Source organism: Sparus aurata, chromosome 14 (genome assembly GCF_900880675.1).
Source record: "Sparus aurata chromosome 14, fSpaAur1.1, whole genome shotgun sequence".
In the NCBI taxonomy this organism is placed as follows: domain Eukaryota; kingdom Metazoa; phylum Chordata; class Actinopteri; order Spariformes; family Sparidae; genus Sparus; species Sparus aurata.
This window is the reverse complement of record NC_044200.1, coordinates 4,876,015-4,894,374: the sequence shown is the minus strand read 5'-3', so window position 1 is coordinate 4,894,374 and position 18,360 is coordinate 4,876,015. Positions and strand designations below refer to the sequence as shown.

General features: G+C 42.3%; 1 protein-coding gene across 1 annotated transcript in view; it reads right to left on the bottom strand.

The window, feature by feature from the left end:
- The window catches only part of net1 (neuroepithelial cell transforming 1), a 38,219-nt gene extending 30,643 nt beyond the window's left edge, over positions 1–7,576 (bottom strand). The window contains exon 1 of the mRNA XM_030440514.1: positions 7,318–7,576. Coding sequence (XP_030296374.1) covers positions 7,318–7,460 — 143 coding nt within the window. The 5' untranslated portion in view covers positions 7,461–7,576. The remainder of the gene's footprint in view (positions 1–7,317) is intronic.
- Between the last annotated feature and the right edge of the window lie 10,784 nt (positions 7,577–18,360).

Sequence of the window (18,360 nt, the reverse complement as noted above, 5' to 3'; positions counted from 1 at the left end):
CTGGAGACAAGTCAGGGGTCAGAGCAGGTGTTGCTCAGACTTAACTGTCAAATAATTAACTTGACACCTGTACATTGCAGTCCAAGTGTCAACACCCTATTTTGACACTCAAAATGTTAGTCTCATTCAAGTTGTAATCAATTGTCCCAATTGTAGTTTGAAATGTTGAACAGAAAGAGACCAAAATAATCTCTTTTTGCGCCTCTCATATTACAGTTACACAACAGTTTTGGTGACTCATCAGGAGGTATCCAGTGGTTTACGTAAAACATTTTAAGGAGTTTCAACCCGGGCCATTTCTACGTCTGTGGTGACGTTCGCCTTGACATATTCTCAGTGATAACACCGTCCTGTTAATGTCAGATCCCAGGTCATCAAAACTACAAATAACCACAAACAGCGCCAGAACCACTCTGCTATGTACACCTCGCATCACCACAGATAAAAGCCTCAAATTAATAAATGCCTGACTAAAAAATGAGTGTAGAGATAAAATACAAGTGAACAGAGCTTTGTAGGAACGTTTTATTGTTAGCGTCAATGTGGTTTACCTTTTATGATTATCTATGGCCATATCTCACACACGCCTAGCCCAAGTGTCCTTGAGCAACAACATACATGTACATAGTCTAGTGCAACATTTGTTCAATTAACCTGGAAATCAATCTTTATTCAACCCGTCAGTGCACAACGCCTTCCGTGCACTGTATGTAGTTAATCGTAATTTACATTACTTTGCCAACTAGACAAAGGATGTTTCATTAGTCACTGAGGAGGTTACTGTGGGAAAATTTTAATGGGTGATATTTCCTGCGCTCATCAGAACTATTAATATAATAATAATAAAAAATAATATAATATAATATAAATAAGAAAGTTTAATAATTTCTGGCGCTCCGAAACGCTTTAGAAGTGTATCTGATGTTAACAGAGACAAGGGTGTGAGTGCAGTGACAGTAAGACAGAGGCTTTTGTGCAATCAGCAACTTCCAAAGAATCAATTGGTTTATGGCGCGTCACTGAAAAATGTCAAGCAGTGGCCCAGAAATTAGGCCGGGCCACACGCACTGTCTGACAATTGTTACACCACCAGGCTTTCCGCCAAGGTGTAGCCGATTTCTCACACTAGTGTACAAAGTCATGCTGGGAAACTCACAGGAGATGAGAGCCTGGAGCAGTTTAACGTAACCACTCTTCCGCTCATTGATTTAACATCTTGCAGCTAAATCTAAACAACTCTTCTGGAGTAAGTGGCGCGGAAGCAGTATATTAGCAGTAAAAGGGCTTAGAGGAAGTAAGCTCATCACCAAAAGTCCATCAGTTGGACTCTGAGGACCCTTGTTGAAGTCACACTTGAGATGAGCACCTGCTGTACTCTGTGTCCATGTTTAGTAACGAGAGAAAGAATGAAAGGTGTTTAAAATGAAATCAGCACTGTGGTGAAAAAACAAACAGGTATATATATGTGTGTGTGTGTGTGTGTGTGTGTGTGTGTGTGTGTACACACATACATATGTACACGCATACATACGTACATACATATACACATACACACACATACATAAATACATATAAACATAAACACACACAACATTGATAATAGTCTTCCTCATGTAACCATGGAGCAAGCTAACATACATATGCTAATCACCATACAATACCAATCCATAACGGAGAACTTGTTGGCCAACTACGTATATATAATTATTAATGTGTATTTTAGCAATCTTGAACATTATGTTTAAGGTCTAGTGTTGAGGATTTAGGGGTAGAAAAGGAATACAATATAGCCAGAAATGGAATGTAAAAATCCTAATTATGTGTTCCTTACTGTATTATCAGCTATCACTTGTGTTTTCATTTCTTTAGGGCCCAGACACACTCAACCAACATCAAAGAACTGGTGCTGACGAGGGCCAACTGTTGCGCCGCCTCACATCGCCTGTGTCTCGCCAAAAAAAGCTGCACTTGAACACATCGCAGAGAATACAGGCGACGGCCAACTAGCTTGTAGGTTCTGCTTCTGTGTGAGAGGAAATAACGCCATACCACCAGGTGGCATTCGTATGTAATCGTCATTCAAAAAAGGGAAACAGGAAGACTCAGTACTGCAGATAAAGAAACCATTATGGTAAAGCAGTGGTTCTAATATAGCCACTTCTTATTGAGAATATCTCGATAAAAAGTTGGCAATTGGTGAAATGGTGGACGCCACAGCAATAGGCCGAAGGGGCTTCCCCCATCTTTTTCTGTTTCTTTTCTCTTGCACTGTTTCAATTAGCTAAAGAGCAGATCAGCATGCCAACGGTGCTGTACACATCCCAACGACTAAGGCCAAGATGCTCACCGATGGACCCGACATTGCCTGATGGCCGATTGTTAGAATGGGCCCTTTATATCTACTGAATCAGTGCGCTACAAGCCACCAGGAAGAGCGACAGGCTCCGATGCCCGCTTTCATAGTGGCCAAACTGTGTAATTACAATGTTGCGTGATACACTGGGGCCCAAAAATGGTTACATTGTGAATGAAGCGTCTGTAAAACAGTGGATAACCTCTTTTGAGCCTCACAACCCAGTAAAACTATTATCATAAATTAAGCCATTGTTCCAATAAAATTGGGAAAGTCTATGAGAACTGCAAGATTAAATCCTTTTATTTCTATACAAGTCAGCCGGGCACTACATTGGAAGTCTTTAGTGCGCATGCTCTCTGGGCCCCACAACATGGAAGATCTGAGTAATTATATAGCTAGGAAATTAAATTATTATGCCTTCATGCGTCGCTGGGTAGCTTTCATAGGAATGAATGGGGCTCCACCTTCAACACTGAGTCCAGATTATGATGTCACGTCCTTGGCAGGTCTTCTTCCACAAAGTACGCCGTTTCCATGGTAGCCCAGAATGGACAAACCAAATACTTGATTTAGAGAGGACCTTCTGCCTTTCTGGCGGCCACCGCAAGACAGGGTAAGACCAGAGTTTTTCAGCTGTTTGCAATCTGCAACCTCAATATTAAATGCCACTAAATCCTAAAAACTGAGCCTTTAACCTATGCAAATCAGACCAGATTATCCGGGTACTTCGGCGTTCAACATGTTTCCGCCCCCTTTTGGGGAAAAAACTAGCTACTAAAACTAAAACTAACTTAAAACAGCAGTACGATAGAGAGCAGAGAAATTTGTTTAGAAATTACCAAGACACTATGTCAAGTTCATATATATCCACTCTATCTACCACTGAACGTGCTAGATAAATCTAAAAGACCCATTTTTGATCAGTCTTCAATCATGTCAATTTTGTCTCCCAGCCTCAAGTTTGTGAAATAAGCTCACTCAGGGACCAGAGGGGTCCTACCTACACATCTATTTCTATCTTAGTAAGTCTCCAGATAAAAAAATTACCAGTGCAATATTTGACTTTTCAGTCCTGCTCTTTGAATAGTATGCTAGTTAACAGTAGCACTGTGCTCTGGCCAGGCTCTGAGTGAGCTAGCTGAGGTCGTATGTTAGCCCACCGGTCAGTCTAGCCTGAGCTCTGAAAGGCAAGCATCACAGTATTCAATTAAGACGTAATGATAAAATACTGTGTTCTACGGTGCATAGAGGCTTAAGTTACAATGAAGCAGCAGGTAACAATGTGTTTAGAACACAGGGTCCCATAGCTTCCCATATAGAGCTTGTAGCCATAAAGCCCCTCTATTAGGTACTTTTCAGGACAGGGCAAGGGAATAAATCATAGTAAATCATAGTTTTTATTTTAATGTTAGTACAACCAACTACACAGAAACTCTTTGTCATGGCATACTTAATTTAAACTGGCTTCTTCCACATATAACCCATTTCTCGTTTCCATTCTTTTTCTTATTATATTGTTTATTGTAATAATACCGTCATTTGGCTGCTGTGACGCACAAATTTCCCAGTTTGCAGAATAAAGGAATTCTGATTGTGATTTTAAGTGTTTACACCATTGCTGTCTACACAGGAAAGTGGATTGTAAAGCCCCAACCGGGAGTGTGGCAACAGGAGCTGACTCTGGATTACGTATTGCTGGTCTGATGCATTGCGCGTTTCAGCTGGTCTTTCTGCATGGACAGAGCACAGCTTCTCATACTGTGCACACTGATCAGTCACTTTCAACATAAGTGGACATACTATCATAAAGATGTAACTTCTGATTACTCGGAGAAATTAATGATGGCTGCATTCCATTTCGCTGGCTCGTCATCACAATGTGATGTGACAGTTCGTGGCTGTTTGGCCGATTTTTTATTAAGATGCACAAGTTTGTATTCCAGGGTCTTAGGTGTGCCAGGGCTCTGTGTGATGTCTTCGTAAAGTAGTAAATATATCATCGAATGCTCACACCTTCGTAGCCTATTTAACCTGTGAGTAAGGTAAAAGATTAAAGTTCCAACATTGGCCTTGTTGCTGGTGACATCATTTCACCACCCTGCAGGTGAACAACAAAGGTTTGTACAGTTTTGAATCCTTTTGAGAGAGAAACCAAATCCCTGCTTACTCTTTGTAAGTTGGATGGATGAGCAACAACTAAACACTGATTCTTCAAAAGAATGAGGGCTCTTAATAATGGCCAAGAATGCCTGGCTGATTTCTTTTTCAATTTAAAGAATAGGCATTATGATTTAGGACATTTGAGGAAATGATCAGGTCATATCTATTTCGAGAATGACTCATTGGATATAGACTTATCCAATGTCATGTTTCCCATGAAACGTTTTGAAAACTGATAGCCCCTGCAAGTGTGATATTTTCATGAATATGTGATTGAAATCATTCATCACTGCCTCCAGCCCGGGGACAAAGGTCCTTTCTTTTTCTCTACTTACTCTTGTGTCAAGGGAAGTGTGGCTCATGAGTCAGTGGATTACCATCCCAGGTAGCCTTGCCCTTGTTTGCTGAAGCTGGCCAACTCTGAAACTTAACTACGCTAGCAATAGCCCCACCTTTCTCCAACGTGTTCTACCATTCCTTGGAAGACGCACGAAAGCACACTCCCACACAGTGTGCTGTGATGCTGACAAGTAAAGCAACAGCTGATAAAAAACATCTCACAGGGTGCATATGAAGTGTTACATGAAGTCAAGTTTATTGAAAAGCATTCCCATTTTTATGGAGGCACAAACCCCACCCAAATAATTATTTTTTCAACTCCGTCTCCGCCTGCTCAACGTGATGTTTTCACCACAAAGCTTTACATGGACAATGAACTTAGACTGCTGAGTTCGCAAGCATGGGACCAACCTTGTTTATTTCTGCTGGTTGAATTTTGCACGTGCTTGGCAACAAGGCCACTCGAAAAAAAAATTCCACTGCCAGTCTAATATTTAATGCCAGTCTCACTTGGGAAATCAAGCCTCATTTTCTCTCAGTCACAGCTAATGTTTTTTTCCATAAGCCTTGTTATGGAGGTCAAATATTGGGTGATGTTTTTCCATGTTTGTCTGCAGAGCCAGTTGGGCACTGGGCAGGGCTTTGGGCACTTTGGCACACAACATGGAAAGCCTTTCAGAAGAGTCCAACAAAAACATTCGCAGGGTTGTATTATCCCAAAACATACAGATTACTATTAATGTATGTTAGCTGCAAACTTACCAGCTATATCTCAATGTATTGATAAATGATTTCCTGGACACTATTTGAGTACTGGTCACATTTATGTCCAATAAATTAATGACATTACTTCTAGAGACAAGAAGTGCTTTGTTGTTGCCTGGATCCGGAATAACCAGTTTCTGCTCTGAAGATATACACACAAGTAGAGTTGTGAAAACACTTTTTGGACAATACGTTAAGTATTATGAGTGCTGCCACGGGAATTTCAAAGTTCACCCCATGAATAGAGATGCAGAAATCATACTGGTGATATCATTGCTCAGAAGACAAGAATATATGGTGAAGAACTAATGTTACAGCTGATTTTGAAACTGACTTGTTGTAAAGTGTCTTTAAAGGTTTCATGATAAGAATACGCTCTATCTTCTAACGATACTCATTTGCCCATCTAATTTGACGCCCTCATTTTTACTGTACTGTATTTTTACAAGAGCCATACACCAGCAAAAGATGAATTTCCATTATTGCCCAATTTAAAGGAAAAGTTCATCCAAAAATGGGAATTCAGCCATTATCTACTAACGTCCACGTCGATGGAAAGTCAGGTGAAGTTTCGTAGCGTGCAAAACATCTCACAGCAGAACAGCGTTGCAGCTTTCTGCTAAACAAAAAAGGCTCCTGACAGCTCATCCAACAAAACCCAAGCCCCAAGATCAAAAATTGATTTGAAAAGACGTTCGGGAGAATTGGATTGATTAATGGACAAAAAATGTTTCGGAATCTTGAATGAATATTGCCTGAGAATTGATACTTTCCCAGCTCACCTCCGATGTAAGAGATGAGGGACAACATCCACAATTCTGTGAAAAACGATATGAAAAGCTTTTATGAAGCTGTAGTCCCACAAAATAGACATCTTACAATAAAGGGTTTTCTTGGAGAGACAGAACAGAGGCAGTAACCTATTTGAACTATTTCTATGCGCATGGGTGGCTGTGAAGTTTTCTTTTGCCTTTTTTCTAAAATAAATGAGTAATTTACTATGAAGATATAAATCTGTGCTAAGAATTCAACCACATATTGTTATCGACTTAAGGAGACATGATAAAAACATCACAAAGCCAACGCTGTTGATGATGATGATAATATTTTATAATCAACCCAGAACCCCTCAAAACTGGCGCAGGAACTAGCCTAATGTAAAAAACAACCCATTTGCATCCCTGCGTCGAATAACTAAGGTATTAAGTCTATATTTTCCGGAAACACTTAATGTAGATATCAATTTGCTGATGGAAACATACAAACGAAAACAGATAAGGTAACATGACAATACAAATACAAACCAATACAAACACAGGGCACAACACACATTAATGGATGAGGAGGCCACAGGAGGACCTACAGTGGACCTCGGCTGCCATCTTGTGGCATTTTGACGCAGCCACAAATAGCCGCACAGAGTTTGACACAATGGAGAACGCATTGTGTGTATTTGTATTTTTTGTGCTTGAAAGGACTGCTCATATTAACTTAATCATTTCACAGTTACAAACCCTCAGTTTAAAGAAAATTAACCGTTTAGCAGTGACGCAGCAATGTACCAGGTTGCACTGCGTCTGCTATTATAGCATGTTTACACCGTTAGCTCCACTCACTTAACGTTATAAAGAGTGTCCAGGACCGACAGACCAGTCCGATGGTTTGAGTTTGAGTCTGAGCAGAAATCGTGGACTCACCGTCTCAAACCTCTGTTGTTGTTCTCGAGGGGAGACTCTTCTTCATCAGCTGAACACTTCCTCTTCAAGTTCCTGAAGCTCGGTTGTCTTTTGGGTTTGTCTGAGGTTGTAGCGGGAGCTTGGTTTTCACTTGTTTCACCCATTTGTAACGCCTCGGACCCGTGGTGTTAAGCTCCTTGTTAATGAAATGGTTAAAGGGGATACTAACAATAACTCTTACCACAATAAGCAAGGGGCTCGTGACTTCTTTTTTTTTTTTGAATATGGCGGAAATCCAAATTTCGACCAATGAGAGGAGATCACAAGAACTCGTTGTTTGGATGTTACGCTAAATGGGCGGGGCCAGTGTGGTTCAACGTCAGGGCTGGTATTGTCTGATGATAACACATGGGAACATTCTAGTCCACTGTTGGGAGCGATTATAATGCAGTTTATTTAAAGATTCATGGTTTTAATACACTTTTCCACCAAAAAATATATTACATGTATGACTCTACACAATCCTCTGTGTCTAATGAAATAATTTCTTTTCCTGTTTGTTCACAGAAAAAAAAAAAAAAAAAAATACTTAAAGTAGCACAGCATGCAAGCGAAAATACACATTTGTGGCACCTGCTTCTTTAATATCACTCAAAAAGAAAGGATATTAAAAAAACAAACAAAACAAAAAACATTATTTTATGAGCACGCCTTTATACATATAATTCATAGAAATTACTTTGTACATATTACATTGCATATTTGTAAAAAGAAAATCGCATTCATGAGGTTAAAATTAGCTATTGTTCGTGAAGACCAACCGGTAAGCCCATTCACACTTTTCATGATTGATAAAATGTGTGAATCAAATATTGCCTGCATTCATTATTGCTGTGGTGAAAAGTATGTACCTTGATACATTCACTTCATTGCTGTACTACTTAAAGTATTATATGTAGCAATTGTGCATTAAAATGTCTAAAATCATCTAGACCTTTGTTATACAGGTCAAATTGTGAACTGTAAGTATCCAAAATGTTTCCAACAGTGTTGACCAGAGAAATGTATCCATGGCCATGGTGCCTTTTTGGTCACCTCTCACTTTGACTTCTGGGAAAGATTCAGACAGTGTGGAAGGAATTAAGCGAACTTGATTAAACAAAAGTGAATAAAAATGTAATACATTACCTAATCTATGAACATCTCTGCCTGAGTGACATAGAAAGATTTTCATCACTAGTGGTTGTTTAACAATGAAGACAACACCTCATGATCCCACATAATGTATCTTAAATCTTTTGTTTTATTGTGATTGAGAGACTCCCAGTTTCATTTCATTTAATAGGCAGCTGATCACAGGGTAATCGGTATTCCGGTCTTCTTTGAAAACACTTCAACATGTGACAGACGCTTGCAAAGACCAAATTGATTTACTTGCAGAGTAATTTTTTGCACTGTGGCATCCGGTAATTAAATGTAATGTAATGTCATATACCAATGCATCAATTATATACTGTAGTATCAAATAATTTAACACTGACAGGTGGGATTCTGCATATTGTTCTTTTATGTTTAATATATCGAGGTTCATGACTGATTGATTTTCATTATGCTACACAAGATCAAGTCTCAAAAATAAACTATTCATGGTAGAGCCCCGAGGGGTGAGTTTTAAGGATTTAAACTGCTCTGGTGGTATGGCAGCAGATACTTTTGTATCTTTTTCCACATGGCAGCAGGGTCAACAGGCTGTAGCTGAGGTGACTGTTTAATCCACAATGATTTATCAGCTGAATCTGCAGCGCCCCCTTGATTTTACAGAGTTCTATATTGAGTTTCAGTTTAGCATTTGGTTGTCCAGTCCCAGCTTTGCTGTTTTTGTTCACTCTCACCACTCTCACAGTGTCCTTTTTGGCTGAGGCAGTCTGCTGCTTTCAGAGAAAACAAACTCTAAAAACCCACAGGACACGGTTAGCAAGTAGTTGGTGAGTGAGAGCATTTAGCAGCTAAAGAGCCTGATATTTCCCACAGGATTTGATTGACAGCTAAAAGAGAGTAAATATTAGACCTATATTTACCAACGCTGTAACTGCTGCATGTATAAACAAGCACCTGTATGCACCTATAGTTCTCCATATTAACTTGAAAATTGCTACCTCATCAGTGGAGCCTCCAGCTTGTTTCTGCTGCCCCCAAGTGGCCAAAAAGTGAGTTATTGTGAGTTTACAGTGTAAGTAAAGAAGGTGAGTACGTCTTTCACACCTGAACACAAGTCTAAATTTAAATAGAAGAAAGATCTGTGCCGTCAACATGGGTTTCTTACAATGGTAACCTATACGGTGGTAACTCTACAAAGTGGAGCTAGACCGATTAATCTGCCAGGACGTTATGAGATTATTGCAGAAAAAGTGGCATCTGTGTATATGCTGCAACACAGGGAGCAAGAATTATTTGCATATAGAAATGACAAACTGGGCTTGAAGTCTAAGTTTATTAGATGGTTTGTCTGAAGAAACACATATACACATGAGGTCAGTGGATCCAGGACAGGCCGTAGAGTATGAGTGGCTCAATACTCAGTTCCACATTCCACCTAACACTAGGGCCACACGGTTGCAGGTTCACAACATATTATGCATCAATTGCTGTTTCTTTGGAAAGAGAGATATAAGATATAGATCAGGGGTGCCCAAATTATTTCCTCCGGTGGGCCAAAAGAAAGCACCTATTGAATTGTATTGTTAAGATGCAAGTAGCTATAGAAATCCAATTGACATAGACAATTCCTATGCAAAGTGTCACTCTGCCCATCGTTATCAGATTGTGAAAAGTAATTAATAATGAGGCATCCAATAAAACAGCATAAACGTTAGTATATTTTGGAACAGATCATGGAACAGATCTCCATATTTCATCCCCCTTTCCAGCTCTGTTTTTTTCAGTTCCAACGTAACTCGACCTGAGAAACCGAGAGAAACAGCGGCGTGGAGAGCTGTTCAATTTTCAGGTTTTCTATTTTTTCAATTCTCCATCAGAGGTCGGTTTCATCGCCAGTTATTGTGCGCAGCCATCTTGCAAACAGTGAAATAAAACAAAATTACAAACGTTCTGTGTCTCATTAGTCCTAATGCATTTTCAATGTCTATGGAAAAATAACAAATGAGCTATAGGATATTATAACCACATCTGAAACTGTGAAATCTGCATTATTGGACTCATTGTATGCATTTTAAAAAGGCCTTTGCGTCCAACTGAAAAAACTCAATAACTTTAAAAGAGGTATTCTGTGACTTCTGTCGGCCTCTAGTGGTAGTGACAAGGAACTGCGTCAACATCGACTGGTTAATGGCAGTGAGAATGACACAAACAACAAACTCTCTGTTACGAAAGATACAATAGATTTATTACAGATTGTCAAATCTCAAGTTTTGGAAAAAAAGAAAACAACAGCCACGAGTATCCTTCACACTCCCGATTGACCTCCTCCAGCTTGGGTCAGGACACAAAGATCCAGTAGTTCCTTTCTGCTGCTTGGCCTGCGTTTTGCCGACGACTCACAAATGCTTTGATCCACAGTTTTATAACCGATTTCAAATGGTGCTAGAAGGCTGCAGAGGGCTCTAAGCACCAGAAGAAATCAGTTATCTTTTAGTGGGGAAAGAGGAGGACGGAGGAGGAAAGAGATGTCCTGCACTCGTCGTCCCGAGGCTAACTCACTGCCGGAGCTGTCCTCCTGTCCTCAAGAACACTGATTTCAAATGGTGCTAGACGACGGGAACACACATCTAAACCACCACGTGAAACCAGCTTCTGGGGGAAGACGTTTTTAGTTGCTGGATCACAGCTGCAGCGGTGAGATGAACCGGCGGCAGGGAGTGATGTGATAATAAAGGTTGGGTACCTCCTTGGGATGGGATTATTTGGGATAACTCATGCTTGACATGTTTATCATTTAACAGCACCAAGCCTCGGGATTCTCGATACAAAATACACCACTCAAAATTTGTACTCACTCACTTACCTTTTAGAAGAGACCAGGATCACGGCTGCAATTGAAAGCGTTCAGGAGCAGTAACCTTTTAGGGAGGTGTTTTTGAATGATGTGACTAGGGATTGTCTGCTTCTGCTCATTTTGATTTTGGTTAATGAATAAAAAAAGAGGGAAATTATGTGAGACGCAAGAGGTCCTTTTAGTCCGGTGCGTCGCTGACTCAGAAAACTCCATTCCAGCGGTTGGTTTCGTTGCTGTGTCGGCGCTGGAGAACAGATCTTGTGTGGACTTCATCTCCGTCAGTCAGCACTAATGAAGTGACAGGTCGCTGTGAGGTTAGCTTTCCCGTGTAAGAGGTGTCCAGCTGTCACCTGTCAGAGCTAACGTTTGCTTGCCTGCCTATGCTGGCCCTGAAAGGTCAGATGAACCCGACGCTGGAGAGGAGTCCAGGTCAGTTGGCGAGACGGAGCTGGGCAGCGGCACTTTTAGCAACAGAGTAAAACGGCGGTGCCAGGCTGACTACCTTAAACATCTACATCTTAACATTTTTGGCTTGGTTACTTTGACACTTTACCGGCAAAACTACAATTTCTAAGGTCAAGAAAGAATTCTAGCCCTTAAGAGAACAATACAATAACGCTAACATTACCATTAGTGCAAGTGCTACTCATTTCTACTACTACTAATAATAAACCAGATAACATACAGTAAATATTGAGACGTATTCTTTGTCAAAACTGACAGCTAGAAGATACCTTAGCCAAGGCCTAAGAATCATCTTTAATTCAATCAAGCCTGCCCCAATATAAGAAAATAAAACATATTAATATCCGCAGATCCTGATTTTTATTTCGATCAGCATCAAATTGTACACACTCATAGATACCAGCCAACTATATGCCTGATTTTTTAAACATCAAGATCCACACGTGATTCCCTGGGAAATGAACATTAACGCCCGATCTCACCCTGTTAAAGAAAGCGAGCAGAAATTCCTGGATCTGTCCCTCTATCTGGATGCACACTGCCTAAAATTAATGGGATCTATTCTTGGCCGAGACCTGTCCTCCATCCAAGTTTAGCGCAAATCTGTAAAACAGTTTTTTGTGTAATCCTGCTGACAAATCAACCGACCAGAGGAAACAGGCGAAAGCCTCATTGGCAGAGGCAGTCATGATAGTAAAGCAACCACAAAGCCGTGAAAAGACAGTCAACCACGCTTCACAAACAGATGCGACATCACAGGTAGTCAAGTTAGTTGAGTCATACTTTTTTTCTCTACTGACATCCTCGCTGCAGTCTGTCCATTCGTCGGTCAGTCGGACGATGAGCTGTTCTGTCAGAGAAGGAGTGAAACATGACAGCGCTTCTTATTCAGAGACTGCCTTAAACATGAGTGTGGTTGTCATGGCAGCGCAGTGACACGGACGGCTGGTACGTGAAAATTCGCCTCCGGCAGCACAGAGGAATTCAAACAGAGGAGACATCACAACAAACGAGGCTGACAGTCCATGACAGCAACGCCTGCATATGGACAAATTCAGACGAGGTGTTGTCAGCCGCATACTGACACGTGGCGTTCTTTAAAGCATCCAGTGTATAATAATGTGTACTCAACCGTTTTTGGGTACTTACAGCCTCGTCGACGCTGCCATTGATCCTACAGGCAAGAAGACAGAAGAATAACTGCACGACAGAGCTAAAAGTCCGTGTGAATGAATGTGTGTATGCGCGTACGCATGCTCATGATACTGCTGCACACACACCCTTGACTCCAACAATAGCTCATTTGGCATCCCCTGAGCTATGTGACTCTGAATGCAACTCATTGTACCTGTCCTGAAGGTACGGATGGACGCATGACGTACGCCTTGTTCATGTAACAGTGACACACCTTTCACATGCCACAACACTCCCAACCAACATGATTATGTTGAAATTACCCTTTCAAAACCCTAGCAAATCAGTGAGAGGGCTTCACTTGTCAGAGCAGTTTTCAGTAACAATATATTAAAGGGGCCCTATGTAACAATGTGTAGTAATCTACATGTATTGCAAATGTACCAATTTTTTTCTGGCCATTTGTTAGCGGATTCTTAGCGTGAAAATTCAGACCTTCCCTGCCTCTCTCGATTGCCTATACAAGCCTGTGGACGATTTCCTTAAAGGGACAGTGTGTAATATATCAAGTATTTAGCGCCATCTAGCTGTGAGGTTCTACACTGCAACACTCCTTTGCTCACCCCTCCCATTCTGAAGACGTTGGAGACGTTCCAGAAGCTACGGTGGCCCTGCCGGACAAGAAACTCATTTTCAAAATATGGACTCTTTCCCAACAGCGTTGAGTATTTCTGCTGATTCAAGTAATGAGGTAAAGATGTAGTTAGTTATTAAGGCTATAAAAATATAAAACTTGCTGAGCTCCCTCTCAGTTCCGCAGTCAAGCTAGCTCTGAGTGAAAACGCGTTTAGCCTTACTACGTAGTACCACGTAGTGCTTTGTGTCCCTCTCGGCAGTCCATAGTTTTTTAAAACCGGAAAGACATGGCGGCCTCCATAGAGCTTGCCCGTGCTATGTATATTCAGATAGGTAATTCTTCGCTCAGGAGGAGTTGTTGGCAGAGGTAATTGTACACCAATGAGGACTTGCTTATTAATGAAGACGTTGATTTGAGTTAATACATTACTTAAATCGTTATACACTGTCCCTTTAAAGCTGCAATATGTAAGAATTCATACTCAAAACAAATAAAGGGCAGCATATCACCAGAGTAACCATTAAGTGTTGCTAATTGTAGCTGCCTTAGCTCGTTGGCACAGTTAGGCACGCAGCAAGCGGGAGTGTTAGCGCTAGCTGGTTAGCATGCTAACTTGAGCAGATATTTCTGCAACACAATACATTTATTATGTCAAAACTGCTAGTCATTCACATTCCGATGATAATTTTTAATACATGATTTCAAAATGGTATATATATTGCCCCCTTGAGTTGTTTAATGCTGCGGGACTGTGGATTTCTTTGTGATTGACTTCTGGCAGATTTTCTGTGACAGTCAAAGGACGAGGACAATGGCTTTTTAGATGATGCCGCGCTCAAACACTCAGGCTAAGCAAGCTAACAGGCCCTGAACGCAAAGTAACACTGCCTCTCTCACATTCGTCAACAGTATTGTTTAAGTAATCTTAATCTTAACAAGACTGACCAGGGGTTCAATTCTTATGTTGGTCAGAGAGGCAGATTAAAACACGACGACGTGATGCACAGTCCAGTCCAGCTTTAGACAATTAGTGAGATTAGTTGTCGGGGGGGGGAATTTTCGGTGACGAGAGCTTCAAATGAGTCAGAATCGCTGAGCAGAATCAGGAGAAATGCTGAGCCTAATTACACTGAGTGCAAAGTGAACCACCCAGCTTGCAAATTCTCATCACTCGCTAGTAGAGAGATCTGAATTGAAACCTCGACAGCTGATTAAATGGCTGGCTAAAGTGGCTCATTGTTTTGCCGTCCTCACACCTGTGTGAGAGGAGCACATCCAGCTACAGGAATGTACAAACACTGACTGTGTGTGTGTGTGTGTGTGTGTAGTATCTTGTGTCACAGCACAAAGACCTCTGTAGGCAGCCGTTTGTGGGAACCGGCGCCATGCACTTATGTAACCGGCCGGGTCGTCATGACGACAAGGCTACAGTAAATGCTGCATTGTCCCGGCGGCCCATCCAGGTGTTTTGAAAGACGAGTGTCAAATGACCTGTACTAGGAAGAGGTGTTAGAGGGCATGAAAAATCCGCACGCCCAGGTTGGAACATTACTCTGGGTTTAATGACATCCCACAGTCGGCTTAGCGAGGCGGGGGGGGCAGCGGAGGGAGCTGGACAGCATTTCATAGTTAAACTAATGGAGCAGATTTGACCTCACACTGATATGCACTTAAATCCCTGGCATAATATTTTGTCATGCTGTCGTATGTGGTTTAACGCGCCGCCTGACTCCTGCAATTCTGCTTATGGGCACAAGAGGGCGACATGGCATCTAGAAGCTCCCACGCCACCTTGTGAGATAGTTACTGCGGCGATGTGGCTGCCTGTATATCCACACAGGCACAAAGGGGAAGCTCTCTTAGTTTAAGGGGGGGGGGGGGGGGGATGCTGATGGATGCTGATATCTCCATGAAGTTTGTTTCTCGTCTTCAGCCGCCGCAAATCCAGATCCAGGTGAGAAGACAGTGATGATAAAGATGTTGATCCCGCCGTCAGTGGCTTCCCTTCTGCCTGATTTACTCTCACAAGTGACACATATAAACAACTGGCAAAAGTGCTTAGAACCACTTACGTGACGGTTCCCGCTACAATAGGTGACTCCACGACCACACACACACACACACACACACACATCACACACACATCACGCACACTGGTGAAAAAGATTTGAAACTCTGGCAGTGACCGATGTCTCCCTGGCTTTAACTGTTAGCACGAGCTCAATTCTAAAGTGCACCTTCCATTCAATCACAACCCAGATGCTAACAGTGAATTATAACGAGCAATGACCAGATGAAAATAAGTTTCAGTTTCACCTCTGTCCTTCTGTCGTCACACGCGCTCCCTCCTGCAAAATTCCAGTGTATTTCTTGTCTTTTTTCCCCTCATTTTTGTTTCTCTTTCGTCTCCCTTCTTTTGCTCTCTTTTCGGTGAGTTGTTGAAGTTCCTTTTAAACAACTCACCAAAGCCATGCAGTGTCTGACCAGCATCTATCCTGCATGGTGGGGTGGATGCCCCCTTTTTTGCCAAGTCTGTGCACACCAGTCTTTTAAAGAAAACGTGATCGCGATCTGTCCAAAGGTTGTTTTTTTTTTTTTTTTTTTTAAGTCAGACTTGAACTAAAATAAAATGGAAACAGTAGAGGCTTACACAAACCCCAAACCAACACCAGCCCGCTGCAGTATGAATGCAGGAGTGAGTGAGGGACACACACTCCCACACACACACACACACACACACACACACACACACACACACACACACACACACACATCCCTCCCTTTTTTTTGCTCTCTAGGGAGAAAGGCTTCCTTGTGGAGGTGAGGCGAGTGCTTGTTGTCGGCTCTCACTCGGGCTTCCTGTTCTATTCTCTCCCAGGAAGTGACACGTAGAGACAGAGGCTCCCACACACACACACACACACACACACTCACAAACGCGCACACACCGCTGGCATGAATGGCAGGCTCTGGCTCCCACGGGTGACGGTGATGTCATCCTCCCTGCTGCTCCGTCCATCCGTCCATGCTGCCTCTTTGCCTGTAGAGAGAGAGAGAGGTAGACGTGACGTTAAATGATGACGGCTGAAATATTTATATAAGATTTTTTTGTTTTTTTTGTTCCTTGTTTCTGGTTTTGCTGAGTCATGGTGCGGGACCCCACTGAATTGATAATTGGGCTCCTTTCATAACTTTCTTATATTTCCTCGGGGTCAAAGCTGTGCCATTTCTGAATCATCGCGAAGGACAGATTCCGTGTGAACCGTACAGTGGTTAATCGAGGAGAGGAAGCATAAGTGAATGGCTATGTGGACGGAGGGACGGGGAGTTGAGTGTAGGAGGGGGAGCAGCAGCGTCAATCCAGGATGTTCATGCCACTTAGCACCATCTATTAGTCACACCGCGGCACCGCTGTCTCAACCAGCTGCCGCAGGCCGCATCATCACACACCTTCAGGTGAGAAATGGAGAGTGAGTGATCGGCGTACGAGTGTGTGTGTGTGTGTGTGTGTGCGGCTGGAGAACAAGATGACCATTTTTGTCAACGTGGTTGTTAGTACTCGCCGCCTCGCGCTCGTGAAGATTTTTCGACAGTTTGAACAGATTACAGCGACACTCTGTGCGCCCTTTGTACGGTGAGGTGACACACGAGGGAATCACCCTGATAAATTAGCCTTGATGCCGAGGTGCATCGTGGCTTCTCTGGCGTTACAGGCGACTTATTCCGTCCACCAGAGTGTGGTGGTGGGTGAAAGAAAGAAAGAACGTGAACAACTTTGACCTATTGTAATCATGGCGTGAGGAAGGAAGAAATGATTCGTTCAATTCCTGACATAACTTCGGAGTAACAAAACCCTCCTTCTTAGCATCATTAACATTTGCTCAAAAAGAATGCTGACGACACGTAGCAGAACCGCTGGAGATCATGGAACAGTTGTTCATGTGAGACGATCACAGGACAAGATGAAGAAGTCTGCAATGTATTTAGTGGCCTCACAGACCATGGCGTCTACAACGCTGCCTCCGCCTCTGCCTCGTTCTCAACAGGTTCATTATTACAACCTCCTACACTGTCGCCATGTTTCTTGTCACAAAACTCCCGATTATGTGCTGCCCTCGACCGGATTTACTCCGTAACATCCATGCCGATGTAAAAGAGGCAAAATCCCTGCTCGAGGGAAGTCTCAAGCGTTTTCATGTCAGAGATCGACACAAGACATCTGAGACCATAAACCACAGTTTGTCAGGATTAGTGCCCGTGGACATCCACCCAAGGGAGGTTTTTATTGTAAGGTAATATTGATAATTCGATTATGGGAAAACCACGGAGAGGATTGGATCAGTAACAACACGTTTGGCTTTGATTTTTCTAGTAAAATGAGAGAAATTTCTCAAGATGCCTTGAATAGCTATCATATTTGTTGCCAGTGGATATAACATGTATTGCCTAGAGGAAGTATGCGCAGTAATGCAGTGGAATGAAACCGCCATCCAATTGCCCCTGTAAGAGAGAAGGAAGACTCAGTCGCATGTGCAGTATTAAAAACCATTAATCACCCTCTGCTTTGTGGCTCCTCTGAACTCTCCCAGGGGATCTCTCCTCAAGCAGGCAGCTTTTCAGACAGATCCGGCACCTCAGGGTTGCTGACCTGATACTGAACCTCCTTTCCCGTCAAGAAACCTCCCCCCTGTGAGCCATCTTATTGTTCATATGTATCTGTTCCGGGAAAATTAAGAGCTTGGCTTGACATCAACATGGAGAAGTGCTTGAAATATGCTTGATGGACTCAACGGTGTGTTTTCACAGACGGTGAATC